The sequence below is a fragment of the Propithecus coquereli genome, unplaced genomic scaffold (assembly GCF_000956105.1).
Source record: "Propithecus coquereli isolate 6110/MARCELLA unplaced genomic scaffold, Pcoq_1.0 Scaffold658, whole genome shotgun sequence".
NCBI lineage: Eukaryota > Metazoa > Chordata > Mammalia > Primates > Indriidae > Propithecus > Propithecus coquereli.
Genome location: NW_012152596.1, coordinates 181,369 through 195,996, shown reverse-complemented (window position 1 = coordinate 195,996; position 14,628 = coordinate 181,369). Strand labels below are relative to the sequence as shown.

The 14,628-nt window shown below is 47.1% G+C and overlaps 1 protein-coding gene across 1 annotated transcript in view; it reads left to right on the top strand.

Moving 5' to 3' along the window:
* Positions 1-14,628, top strand: part of CEP72 (centrosomal protein 72kDa) — a 44,953-nt gene that overhangs the window by 7,321 nt on the left and 23,004 nt on the right. The window contains exons 2-4 of the mRNA XM_012660134.1: positions 3,927-4,054; positions 4,877-5,069; positions 7,202-7,310. Coding sequence (XP_012515588.1) covers positions 3,927-4,054; positions 4,877-5,069; positions 7,202-7,310 — 430 coding nt within the window. The remainder of the gene's footprint in view (positions 1-3,926; positions 4,055-4,876; positions 5,070-7,201; positions 7,311-14,628) is intronic.

Sequence of the window (14,628 nt, the reverse complement as noted above, 5' to 3'; positions counted from 1 at the left end):
CTTGAGATGTCCAATTTGACTATGGATTATTTAGGAGTGTGTTTTTAAGGTTCCATGTGTTTGAAGATTTTCCTGTTATTTCTCTGTTATTGCTTCTAGTATGATTCCATCATAGGCAGAGAACATACTCTGTCTAATTTTAATTGTTTTAAATTGTCAGGGTTTGTTTTATGACCCAAGATCTGGTCCGTGTTGTGGAATGTTCCAAGTGCACTTGAATGTGTTCTGCGGTTGAGGGGAGTGTGACGTGTCAAGCAGGTCCTCTTAGCCGATGGTGCTGGTCAGTTTTTCTGTGTCCTTGCCATGGTGCTGGTCAGTTTTTCTGTGTCCTTGCCGATTTTCTGCCTAGCGATTCTATTAATTGAGAGAGGGCTATTGAAACCCCTAGCTACAATTGTAAATTTTTCTGTTTCTCTTTTCACGTCGTGTGTTTTGAATCCATGTTATTTGGTGCAATACATATTTATGGTTTTTATCTCTTCTTTGTGGACTGACCCTTTTAGCAAATGTACTATTCCTCTTTGTCAGTGGTTTCTTTGTTGTGACATCTACTTTATTTGTCATTAGCATAGCTACTCCAGCTTTCTTTAGATTGGTGTTTGTATGGCATTATCTTTTCCCATCTATTTATTTTGGCCTTTTAACCTACTATATCCTTATATTTCTAATTAGTTTCTTGTTTCATTATTTTTATCCCCTCTGCTAATCTGTGTCTTGTATTAATAGTAGTGCATTTGGACTATTTATATTTAATGTAGTTATTAATGTATTAGAACTTAAATGTGCCACTTTATTGTTCCCTTAATTTTTTCTTCTTTTATTTCCCTTTTCCTGCCTTTCTGTAGTTTATTTGAATATTTTTAGTGTCCCATTTTGATTTATCTCCTAAGTTTTGGAGTATATTTCTTTGCACGGTTTTTATAGTGGTTGCTCTACAAAGTATAGTGTATTTATGTAATTCAACACAGTTTACTTGTATGAGCATCTTACCACTTCCAAGTGAAATGCAGAAACCTCACTACCGTGTAGAATTTAGTTGTCTTAACTATTTCCTCTACATACCTTCATAACTACATTGATGATACGATTTTTTTACAACATTTAAAATTTAAAAACTTAAACATTTAAAAACTTGAGGAGACATTTATCCACTTTTACCTGTTTATTATTCTTTCTTCATTCCTAATGTTCCAGGTTTCCTTCTTTTGTCTTTCCTTCTAATTATCTTCAGGTAGGTCTGCTGATGACAGGCTCTCTTTATTTTTCTTTGAGAATATCTTTATTTTGCCTTCAATCCCAAAGGGATATAGATTTCTGGGTTGAAAGTTGTTTTTTTTCAGCACTTGGAGAATGTCGTGCTGTTCCTTCAGGCCTCCATGGTTTCTGAAGGGTAATTGCTGCCCTGTGATTTGTTTTCTCCTTTAGGTAATGCATGTTTTCTCCCTGGTGGCTTTCAGAATTTTTTCATTGTTGTTAGTTTTCAGGAGTTTGATTCTGATGTGTGTGGGCATGGCATTTTTGGGTTTATTCTATTTGGGATTTTCTAAGTTTCTTTAATATTTGGGTTTATGCCTTTTACCAAATTTGGAAGTTTTCAGCCATTATTTCTTCAACTAAAAAAATTTTTACTTTTAACCACACTGTCTTTCTTTTCTCTTTGGAACTCTGAAATTTCACTGGAGCTCCCAGTGGCATGAGTGAATGTTAGATCCCTCTTTCGTCTCCCACGGGTCCCTGAGGCTGTTCATGTTTTTCCTTTAGCCTGTTTTTTCCTGGTCGATCAGCCTGGACGGTTCAGGTCACCGTGGCTTTGTGCTCACTCTTCAGGAGCTTCCCTCGCTCATCTCCACTCTGCTTTGCGCTGCTCCTGGGATTCTTTTCTTCTGGTTTCAGTTATTTTATTTTTCATTTTCGAAACTTCTGTTTGTTTCTTCTTTAAATCTTCTGTTTCTTTGCTAAGACTTTCTATTTTTTTCATTTGTTTCAAGAGTATTCATAATTTCTCATTGAAGTATTTTTGTGACAATTGCTTTAAAATCCTTTTTAGGTAATTCTGACTTCTTCGTTATCTCGTTGGTGTTTCTGTTGGTTGTGTTTTCTCATTCAAACTGAGATTTTTCTGGGCTTTGATAATTTTTTATTATATTTTGGACATTTGGGTATTACTTTGTGAGACACTGCTTCCTATTTAAAAATCCGTGCTCATTCCTGGCACCTGCTGAGTGCTGCCTTGGGATGATAGCTGGGCTCCTCTCTCGCACACAGCCCCTGGCAGACTCCTGTGGGCCGGGAGATGAGAGGCACCCCCTTGTCACAGCCAGGCCGGGACAGTGGTCAGGATCCACTCACGTAGTCCTGGTGCCGGCCCCTGCACAAAACCAGGTGTATGAGGTGCTTTTTTTTTTGGTGTGTGGTTGGAGTAGGGGTGATGATGTCAAAAGAGTCTGTCCTGCAAGGTCCCCCCCGCCCCCGGTCCTTTGGCTGAAGAAAGCAGGCTCACCTTGTTTTTCGGTCTATGTCTACTGGTGTTTCTGGGTTGCCAGCTTCTTTGGCACTCAGACCGGGATGTACAGTGGACGAACAAACCCAGAATCAACCCAGGGAACTCCCTGCCAGGTCGTTTCTTGAGTCCTGAGGTCCCTGGACAGTCGGCCTCTGTTCCCTCCTTTCAGAGTCTTCCAGGGCTTGTTTCCTGTATTTTCCCGGGGTGTTTAAGTGTGGTGGGTGGAGAGGAGTAGATGGGGTATGTCTGTCTCGTCTGGAACTGGAAGTGCTCAGACCAAATTGTAAACTTAACACATATTTTAAAACGTAAATTTTCCTGGGAAAGTATGGGTGTATTTGGATCCACACTGTCTTTCCGGTTACGGAAACTTTTATTTTTGTAGTTACATTGATCATCCAATGGCTGCTGTTGAGTGTGCCTCACAGAGGTGCCTGAGGTGCGCCGAGCGTTCAAAGCCTGTCCTCAGGTGTGCTGGAGACAGCGTGGCCGAGTGGACTGGGGGTTTCAGGAGACGATCCCTGTGCGGAGGCCACGCGGGGTGAGGGATGAGCAGCCGGAGTGGGGGTCGGGGTCAGTTAGGAGGGGGTTCCCGGGGAGGGGTCTGGAGGAGGCGCCGTCAAAGGCAGGATGGGCGCGGGCGTGGACACCTGGAGAGAAGCGTGAGCTGGAAGGTTGAACACAGGCCTCACTCTTGGTATCCACGTTCAAATTTTGGATGAGTTGCATTCTTTTTCTAAGTGACACTTTCAGATTTTGAGATTAGTGTACCTCTCCCTAAGAAAACTTGGAAATACAGAAATGCGTAAGGAGGAGGATAAAGGGATTTATTCCACGGTGGGATAAATCTATTAACATTTGTCTTTCTCTTCATTCTTCTTATGTGTGTTGTTAAAGAAAAGTTTATTCAGTGGTGCTTCTTAAAGCGTGGTAAGGAAGACTCGATCCAGAACCATGGCTGTAGGTTCGAGGACGAGAAAACGGGGTCTTGCAGTGGGGGAGAGACTGGGCTCAGCTCTCCACCATGAGGACAAGTGGGGGCTCATAGCCGGGAGGCAGGGGGGCGGGCTGGGGAGGAAGGTCACTGCGGGGAAGCATGGGGGGCTCTGGCTGAACGGACCCGACAGGATCGTGCTGAGGGCAGGCCAGGGTGGCGGTCAGCGCCTGGGGTGCTGCTGGTGAGGAATCTGCCCAGGTATTGAGGGTGGGGTTCTTGCTAAACTGACGTGGCTGGGCTTTTGCTAAAACTGGATTTTATAAGGAAGTGCGCAGGTGGCCTAGGAGAAGATTCAGGTCCTGAGTAAAGTTTGGTCAAAGAATTTTTGTCAGTGTCTGCTGTATTTCCAGAACCTAAGAATTTGGACTTTTGTTATAATATTTTTTCGATAAAAAAGACTAAAATCTCATAATTTTTTATTCTTAGCTGAGCTTCAGTCTTTATCTATTCCTGGAACTTACCAAGAGAAGATTACTCACCTAGGAAATTCTTTGATGAATTTAGCAGGTCTGAAATCTTTAGATCTCTCTCGCAACTCCTTGGTTAGCCTAGAGGTAAGTTTCAGGTTTGTTTCCTACGAGAACATGTATTGCCGTCATTATTGGTGGAAGGTACTTTTAGGGTAAAAGGTATAATCTTTTGTGACCGTGCTTGTCATGCTTGTAAACTGTAGACTTGCAGTGGTTAGAAGTGTTGTGCTGTTTTTCTTGTGTTTACTGTGAGCTAGATTTCTTGCACATCACATCGCCTCTAGCCCGAGTTCTCCGATGAAGAAAGACAAGACCCCAAAGGCCGAGGTGTGGGTGCGGCTCCCCCCGCCCCCACCAGCATGGTCTTTTGTCCACTTTCTGCACTTTGTCTCCATTCCCAGGCCGGCTCTTCAGACTGCCTCGAATGTCCATCGAGCGCAGGCTGAGCAGGGGCAGGCACTCATCCTGGTGGGAGGTCATCTGGGGGTGGCAGAGGGACGTTGTGTGAACTCCTGCCCCGCAACGTGGTGCTGTGTAGAGCACATCTGACACAGCCTAGGAGGGGCTCCGAGTCACATGCAGGCTCCAGCCCACGTCTCTGCACCGCCCCAGGCCTTGCTTCCTAGCCTGTGTGGTGGCAGCACTGGCCGCTCTTACCCTGCAAGGCTGAGTGCAGGTTGGAAGAGATCGTGCGTGTAAGTCACTTAGCTTAACGACGGTGGGAGACATGGCATTTTACATTTCCCTACGTGGTCGATTCACTGTGTAAAGCACTGAGAACTTTACAGGTGAGAACACGTTTCATCTCAGGCTTTTCCTGGTGAACAGCAGGTGTACGTCACAAGTGCCTTTGTTAAGTTGCATGGTGGCTGGAGTGTGGCTGACTCGGCGTGTTTCCTCTGCCAGGGCATCCAGTACCTGACTGGGCTGCAGAGTCTCAGCCTCTACTACAACTGCATTTCCTCGCTGGCGGAGGTCTTCCGGCTCCACCTGCTGACCGAGCTCGCAGACGTGGACTTCCGACTGAACCCCGTGGTGAAGAACGAGTCTGATTACCGCCTCTTTGTTGTGCGCATGCTCCCCAAGCTCCGACAGCTGGGTAGGCTCCTGCTCCGTGCCGCCATGACAGGCGCCTTGTGCTCTTAGATGGGTCACTCTCTGATTCCTGCTGGACAGGGAAGTTGATCTTCCGCGTTGATGGCTTGAGTCCCTGCAGACCACAGCTCTCGGGGCCCTGCGTCTTTGCAGGACGAGGCAGCAGGACCGTGGCCAGGCTGCCCCGTCCTGAGCCGGCCCTCCCGGCTCGAGCCGTTTCACCTGGCTCCTGAGCATCTCCAGCTCTCCTTGCACAGCCACTGGGCGTCCTCCCAGGCTCAGCTGGACAGCTGGGCTCCACCTGGCTTTGCATCCACCTGGCAGGACACAGGACGGGCATTTCATTGTGCCCCCAGGTGACGGGGATGAGAGGAGACAAGGTGCCGTGGCTGTTTGGCTTCACGGCCTTGTGTCCCTAAAAGACACGGGTCTGCAGCAGTCTCGTAGGCGGAGCTTCCAGGGCCCCATAGCCACGCCCCATAGAGAGGGTCCTGGGGTCGGGGCGGCCACAAGGCAGCTTCCCTTGCTGTGAGCACTGTGGCGGTATCTCTGCTAATCCCGGCCCGAGTCACACACCCAGGGAGAGAGCCAGGCCTCAGCCTGAGGGCACACTGCCCATGGGGTCCGTGGGGAAGGAGAGGGTTTGGGGTCTCTTACCCTCAGTCCCCACATGACAGGGTGGTCAGAATGCCAAAGTCACAGGGTCGTGGTGAGGAGACCTGGGGTTAGCGTCTGTGCGTTCCCGGGACAGCGCCTGACATTTTCAGGTGTTTCTGTTCCTAGCATCAGACCTGCCACACACGCTGTCAGAACCGAGCCCTCCTTCTGAAGCCAGCCAGTTAGCAAAAATCAAGAATCAGCAGAGGAAAAAACACTTCCCCTCACTGTACATGCCCCGAACAAGCTTGTTCTCTGGAGCTGTGGATAGCGTTCAGTGCTTTCTGAGAACTGAGACTTGGGTGTCAATGTTAAGCAAACAGCAAAAGGAGGCTAACATACCCGAGGCGTGTGCAGGCTGTCTGAGCATAAGTCTGCTTGGCCCTTGTGCGCCGACAGCTGTGGGCTGGTTAGGACTTTTTGATACTCGTGAGATAAAGGTAGGGTGGGCCTCACCTTTCAACCACGTAAGTCTGTGTGACGTCAGGTGAAAGCTGTGCACACCTGTTCTTGCCTATCCTTTCGCAGCCCCAGGAGCGGGGTACTGCTGCGCCCCTCTCCTAGGTGAGAAAGCAGGTCGAGGAGCAGCTGAGAGCCTCGGCGGGTGGTTGCTGAGCTGGGGCCAGGCCAGGCTGCCCAGGGCTGTTGTGCTTGGAGTTGGGCGGTTACATCACCCAGGGGCCTGGGAAGTTTTGACCATGGAGTGATCTTCCACGTGTCTGTACGCGCATTCTTACATTTTAAACTGCATTCCTCTGTACCTCGGAGAGGTTTGTGGAGACTGAAGAGAACTGTCTGTCAAAAGTGAGTGCAGAGGGCCCTTCTCTTCCAGGCCCATTTTGTAACAGCACAGATCAGTGATGTGGATTAGAATCTTCTTAAAGAAGTCCCCTGGTGAGAATGCCACAGCCTGACCATTGCCAGAAGACCACTTGTTTAATAACTAAGTGTCAAAACAGTTTTTCTCCAACCTTCTGAAAGTGATTTGAGGAACTGACAGAGGAGCCCCGAATCCTGGCTGGGCTTCCCTGAGCGGGGCAGGTTTCGTTTCCGCAGGAGCTCAGCTACCCAGGACAGCCGGGCCAGGGGTAGTGGTGGTGCAGAGTGTCTGGCGGTGCTGGGGGGCCCCTCTGTGCCCACCTCCTGTGATGACAGCACGTCCTCTATCCCATGGGGCGGTCACTGCTTGGCAGGGGCTGGCAGGACAGTCGGGGGTCTGTGGCCCAGTGTGCTCACTGAAAGGGGGCGTGTGTGACCCTTGTTGGCACGCTGCGTTTCCTGCTCTGGGAGAGCGGGTGGCCTCGGCATCACGCTGGCATCTCTGGGAAACCATGTGTACCCCAAAGCCCAGTATTCCTGTCCTGGGCCCATGGGGCAGGCTCAGCCCTGAGGGGATGGACGCCCTGCCCTGTCGGTGTGCACCAGGGTGGAAGACGGTGCCATCGCCTGCCCTCCACAGTCCTGGGCCTTCTCTCTTAGATGACCGTCCCGTGAGAGAGAGTGAGAGGAAGGCTGCCCAGCTGCATTTTGCTTCGGAGGACTCACGCGGCTCAGGAGAGAGCGTCCCTGCCGCTCTGAAAGTTGGAAGGTATGAACAGACGTGGTGGAGCTGGGAGAGGTCTTCAGGCTGCCTGCGGGTGGGACGAGTAACCCGACGCCGTAGCTTCTGCGCCCGTCACACGTCACACGCAAAGAGCAGGTGCCAGCAGGGGAGGGAAGAGCGACGGCCAGGCTTTCACCCCATTTTCCACGCTCTGTAAACGTTAGTCTTTGCTATTTGAAGTGTTTATCATAGCAATACGTGTAAGCTCACGCAGATGGAGGGGTCGCAGCGAGGAACAGCGGCCGCCCCTCCTTGCCTGCTCTTCGTGTCTGTGGCCGCGGCAGCCTCCAGGTTTGTCTGAGCCGCTTCCTCATCTCCTCGCGCAGCCAAATCCCCTTTTGGGATGTGAGCACTTTAACGCCTGCCTGGACGGGCAGGATTTAGTCGTACTGCACACGCCCTCCTTCCCCACCCCTGCTGAGGCCCTGAGACCGAGACCGTTCCGGAATGTGCCCTTCCTGTCTCCCCTTCCTGGTGGGAGAGCCTGTGCCTGCCTGCGCTAACCCTGCCCACGCTGCCCCCTGTGCCTTCCCCCTGCCCATCCTGCCCCCTGCCCATCCTGCCACCTGCGCCTTCCCCCAGCTTTTTTTGTAAAGGACCAGAGAGTGAAGGTTTCAGGCTCTGTGGCCACACAATCTCTGTCTCAGCATCCAGCTCCGCCTTTGTGCTGTGGAAGCAGCCATAGCAATAGGTAAACGGATGACAATGTTCCAATAAAACTTTACTTACAAAAACAGCAGTGGGTCAGATTTGGCCACAGGCCATTCTTTGCTGACTCCTGTTCTGATGTCTCAGGAATGGTTCCAAATCCTTGAGATCGCTTGTCCCTCAGATGCCAGTGTCCCCTGCCATTTCAAACCAGACTAACTGCTGTGTAGACAGCTGCACCCGGTACCCTGCAACTTCTGCTCATTGTCTTGGTTTTTCTTTCCTTTGGCTGGTGCACATGATTGTGCAGCGGGAGCGTTGACGTCATCCCACCAGCATCCTGGCCGACACCTGTGGTTTACAGAGGAGCAGCTTAGAGACAGAGAAGTGGCACAGTGCACATGGGCCCCTTGTGCTCTCTGCCTGCAGACTGGACCCAGGAGAGACGCCTCTGCACGGCCCTTTGTCATTGTGGGACTCTCGTGAAGGGCAGGGCTGTGTTGGGCTCCAGGGAGGGGGTGCCAGGGCCTTGCTGTCTTCCGGAGCTACAGTAACTCCCGCGGAACGGCTGAGCTTGTGGCTTGCTCAATGAAAACGAACTTCAGAGAGCTTCCCAGGGTGAACTGTAACGTGGCTTCGTCCTCACACCGACCTGGGGAACTCCAGGCTGGGAGTCTTTTTACAATCAGTAGGTGTCTTCACTTGGACTGCTGTGACAAGGTACCAGAGGCCCGGTGGCTTATGAAAACAGACTATTTCTCACGGTTCTGGAGGCTGAAATCGGAGGTCAGGGTGCAGCATGGTCTGTGTGGTGAGGGCCTCTTCTGGGTTGCAGACTGTCAAGGTTTCGCTTTGTCCTCACATGTTCTCACACGAGAGAGCGAGGGGGTTCTCTGGGGTCCCTTTTATAAGGGCATGAATCCCACTTGTGAGGCCCCGCCCCCGTGACCTAATCACCTCCCAACACCATGCTGGGGGGGAGGATTTCAACATGAATTTGGGGGGATGCATATACTCAGTCCATTGCAACAGGCTTATGTTTCAGAGCAGTTTCAGGGTTATGGAAAAACTGAGCAGAAAGTGTAGACAATTCCCATGCACCCCACACCCTACCCCCTCCCCTTGTTATCAACATCCTGGGTAAGCATCGCAATTGACGAGCCAGTCAGTGTATTGTTGTTACTCTGTGTCCTGCAGTCTCTGATGTCACACGTCCACCCTGGCAGTGTCACACGGAGTGGCTTCGCTGCCCTCAGCTGTGCTGCACTTGTTCAGTCCTCCCTCTGCCCCAAACAAAACCTCAGCTTTCCTACCGTGTGTGTGCTGTTGTGTATTCTGCGTCCTGTAGTTGGAATCGTACGGTATATAGCCTTTTCATGTTCGCTTTTCTCACGCAGTAATACGTATTTGAGGCTCCTCCATGATTTTTCGTGTCATGATAGCGCATTTCTTTGTATCACCGATTAACATTCTGTCGTCTGAATGCTACCGTTTATCCGTTCCCTTGCTGATAACAGTTATGAGTGAAGCTGCTCTAAACATCCACGTGCGAGGTTTTATGCGGACATAAGTTTTCAGTGCATCTGGACAAATACCAAAGAGCTTGATACTGGATTGTGTGGCAGTGGTATGTCTAGATTTGCAGGAAACTGCCGGACTGTCTTCCAAGGTGACCGTGCCGCTTTGTGTCCCCAGCAGTGGTGAGTGGGAGTCCCCTCGCTCCGCATCCTCACCAGCATTTGGTGCTGGAGTGTTCTGGATTTCGGCTGTTCTGACAGGTATGTGGTGGTGTGTCGCTGCTGTTTCAATTTGCGGTTCCTAAAGACACGTGATGTGTGGCGTGTTTTCATGTGCTTATTTGCCACCTGTGTATCTTCTTTGGTGAGACGTCTGTTTAGCTCCTTTGCACGTTTTTCATCAGGTTGTTCATTTTCTTATTGTTTAGTTTTAAGAGTCTTTTGTATGTTTTGGGTAACAGTCCGTTGTCGGATACCTGTTTTACAAACACGTTCTCCCAATCTGTGTCTCTTCTCATTCTCTCAGCAGTGTCTTTCACAGAGCAGGCTTTGATTTTAATGAGGTCCAGCTTACCAACTTTTTCTTTCATCAATGTGCTCTAAAAAGTCATCACCAGACCCAAGGTCACTTAGGTTTCCTCCTATGTGATCATCTAGGATTTTTATAGTTTTGCATTTCATATTCAGTCCATGATCCATTTTGAGTTAAGTTTTGTGAAAGTTGTAAGATCTGTGTCTAGATTTTTTTTTATTATTTTTTGCATGTGGATGTCCACTTACTCAGCACGACCTGGTGAAAAGCCTGTCCTTTCTCCATTGAGTTTCCTGTGCTCCTTTGTCCGGGATCAGTTAACCGCGTTGGCGTGGGTCGTCCTGTGCCTCAGCCCATCTGTCCACACTGCCCCAGGGCCACACTGTCCCACCCACCGCAGCTGTGCAGGGCGCCCCCCAGCCAGGCGGACTCGCCCTGCCTTTGCTCTTCTCCTTGGCATCCTGCAGCCATCCTGGGCTTGCGCCTCTCTAGGTGACATGTATGATCAGTGTGCCGATGGCCGCAAGATAACTTGCCAGGATGTGGACTGGGATGACATCACATCAGATTGGGAAAAGTTAATGATGATTCTGAGCCTTCCTATTCATGAACATGGAATATCTCTCAATCTAGTTCTTCTTTTCTTTCATGAGAGTTTCCCAGTTTTCCTCACATAGATCTTGTATATATTCTGTTATACTTTTACCTATTTCATTTTCCCATACTCATGTAAGTGGCATTGTGTTTTTAAGTTCAAATTCCAATTGTTCGTTGCTGGCATCCAAGAAAGCAATTGACTCTTATTTATTAACCTTGTCCGTTGGTTTCCTAGGGCTGACGTAACAAAGTGGCACACACTGGATTGCTTGAAGCAGCTGAATGTATTGTTTCACAGTCTGAGTGCTGGAGGCCCGAGATGGAAGCGTTGGCAGGTTAGATCCCGCTAAGGGCCGCGAGGCAAATCCGCTGCCTGCTTCTCCCCCAGACTCTGGTGTCCTTGGCTGGTGGACACATCACTGCAGCTCCTGCTTTCACATGGCCGTGATCCCCCTGTGCATGTCTGTCCTCTGTGTCCAAATTTCTCCTTTTTATAAGGACACTCGTGATGGAGGATTAGGGCTCACCCCAATGGCCTCATATTAATTTGAAAATCTCTCTAAGACCCTGTTTCCAAATAAGGTCACATTCTGAGGGACGAGGGACAAGGACTTCAGCACATCTTTTGATGGGACAGGGCGCACCTCATAGCACCTGTGTCCTGCAGCCTTGCTATGATCACTTACTAGTTCCGCTGGTTTTTTTGCCAATTCTTTGGGACTTTTTACGTAGACAGTCATGTCATCCGTGAACAGTTTTGTTTCTTCCTTCCAAACCTCTATACCTTCCGTGTCCGTTTCTTGTCTTGTTGCATTATCTGAGACTTCCAGTGTGATGGTGAAAGGCTCGGTGGGGGATGTGCTTGCCCTGTCCCTGAGCTTAGCGGGAAAGCGCCTGTTTCTCACCGTTAGCTGTGATGTTAGCTGTGAGTTTTTGCAGGTGCTCTTTGTCAAGTTAAGGAAGTTCGTCTCTGTTCCTACTTTGGTGAAAGTTTTTATCGTGAATGACTGTTAGCTTTTTTCAAATGCTGGGTTTTCTTTTTTGTATCTATTGATATGATCATGTGATTTGTCCTTCGTCAGCCTGTTGCTGTGAAGGACCACAGTGATTGATTTCAGCTGTTGAATCGGCCGTGCGTATGGGGAATAAATCCTACCTGATGGTGGTATGTAATTCTGTTGACATCTTTGGATTCGATTTGCTAATATTTTGTTGAGGACTTTTGCATCTGTGTTCATTAGAGATACTGTCTGTAGTTTTCTTGTCTTTGTCCGGTTTTGGCAGTAGGTGGTGCTGGCTGCATAGAGCGAGGTAGGAAGTAATCTCTCTGCTTCCCTCTTCTGGCAGGCGCTGTAGAGAATCTGCATAATTTCTTCTGTGACTATTTGGTAGCATTTACCAAGAACCTTTCTGGGCCTGTGCTCTTTGTTTTGGAAGGTTATTCGTTATTGATTTGATTTCTCTAATAGATGGAGACCTACACAGGTTGTCTGTTTTTTCTTGTGTGAGTTTTGACAGATTTTGTCTTTCAAGTAACTGGTGCATTTAATATGGATTATCAGTTTTGTGGGCATAGAGTGGTTCATAATATTCCTTTATTATCCTTTTAGTGTCTATGGGGTGTGTAGTGATAATCTTTCTTTCCTTTCTGTTATTAATTTGTGTCTTCTCTATTTTTTTCTTAATTAACCTGGGTTAGAGATTTATTAGATTGGTGCAAAAGAAATTGTTGTTTTAGCATCATTGAAATTTGCCAGTTGATATAGGAATACATTCTTAAATGAATGTGGTTATGTTATACATCATGTTAAAATGCATATTTCTCACTTAGTTTTTTTGCTAATGACTTATTACTTGCTGTTTATATTTATTTTAGACTATGGAAATTATGTTGGACAAAAAGCAAATTCGAGCGATTTTCTTTTTTTCTTTTTTTTATAGTTAGTAATAATTTATTGTATATTTCAAAATAGCTAGAAGATCTGAAATGTTCCCAACACAAATATTTGAGGTGACAGATATCCTAAATACCTTGATTTGATCATTAAACACTGTATGCAATATCAAAATACACATGCACCCAATAAACATGTATAATTATTACATATCAATTATAAAACAAAAAAATACTTTGTTGCTAAAAAATGCTAATGTTCATCGGAGCCTTCAGTGTGTTGCAGTCTTTTTGCTGGTGGAGGGAGGGTCTTGCCTTGAATATTGGTGGCTGCTGACAGATGAGAGTCGTGGTTGCTGAAGTTTGGGATGGTGGTGGCAATTTCTTAAAATAAGACAATGAAGTTTGCTGCATCAGTTGACTCTTCTTTTCACAAAAGACCTCTCTGTAGCATGCCACATGTTTGATAGCATTTTGAGTACAGTGCAACTTCTTTCAGAATTGGAGTCAATCCTCTCAAGCCCTACCAATGCTTTACCAACTAAATTTATGTGATATTCTATATCCTTTGTTGTCATTTCAACAATGTTCACAGTGTTTTCACCAGAAATAGATTGCATCTCAAGAAACCACTTTCTTGGCTCATCCATAAGAAGTAACTCCTCATCCGTTAAAGTTCGATTTTGAGATTGCAACAATTCAGTCACATCTGCAGGTTCCACTTCTAATTCTAGTTCTCTTGTTATTTCCACCACATCTGCAGTGACTTCCTCCACTTAAGTCTTAACTTAGCGTAATTCTTGTTTTTTCTTTAAATTTTTTTATTTCAGCATATTAGGGGGGTACAAATGTTTAGGTTACATATATTGCCTTTGCCCCACCTGAGTCAGAGCTTCAAGTGTGTCCATCCCCGAGGACGGTGCACATAGCATGCATTAGGTATGAATATATCCATCCCCCCCCTCCAGCTGCCCAACACCCGATGAATGTTACTATCATATGTGCACTTAAGTGTTGATCAGTTAATACCAATTTGATGGTGAGTGCATGTGGTGCTCGTTTTTCCATTCTTGTGATACTTCACTTGGTAGAATGGGCTCCAGCTCTATCCAGGATAATACAAGAAGTGCTAGATCACCATTGTTCTTTTGTGGCTGAGTAGAACTCCATGGCATACATATACCACATTTTATTAATCCACTCATGTATTGATGGGCACTTGGGTTGTGAATTGTAAATCGTGCTGCTATAAATATTCTAGTACAGGTGTGTTTTTTACAAATGTCATTTGTTCCTTTGGGTAGATGCCCAAGTCCTAGCCAGAGCAATCAGGCAAGAGAAGGAAATCAAGGGCATCAGAATTGGGGCAGAAGAGGTCAAACTATCATTCTTTGCTGACGATATGATCTTATATCTAGAAAACCCCAAAGATTCTGCCATGAGACTACTGGAATTGATAAAGCAAACTCTTAGGTTACAAAATCAACATACAGAAATCAGTAGCATTCTTATACGCCAACAACAGTCAAACTGAGAACCAAATCAAAGACTCAATACCCTCCACAATAGCAACAAAAAAAATAAAATACCTAGAAATATATTTAACTAAGGAGGCAAAAGACCTCTACAGGGAGAATTACGAAACACAGAGGAAGGAAATAGCAGAGGACGTAAACAGGTGGAAAACTGTACCATGCTCATGGATTGGCAGAATCAACATTGTTAAAATGACTGTACTACCCAAAGTGATCTACAGATTCAATACAATCCTTATTAAAATACCAACATCATTTTTTTGCAGATCTAGAAAAAATAATTCTGCACTTCCTTTGGAACCAGAGAAGGCCCCATATAGCAAAAGCAATCTTAAGCAAAAGGAACAAATTGGGAGGCATCAATTTAGCAGACTTCAAGCTGTGCTACAAGGCTATAGGAACTAAAACAGCATGGTACTGGCACAAGAACAGAGACATAGACCAATGGAACAGAACTGAGAACCCAGACATAAAACCATCCTCATATAGACATCTAATCTTTGACAAAGCAGACAAAAACACACACCGGGGAAAAGAATCCTTATTCAGTAAATGGTGCTGGGAAAATTGGATAGTCACT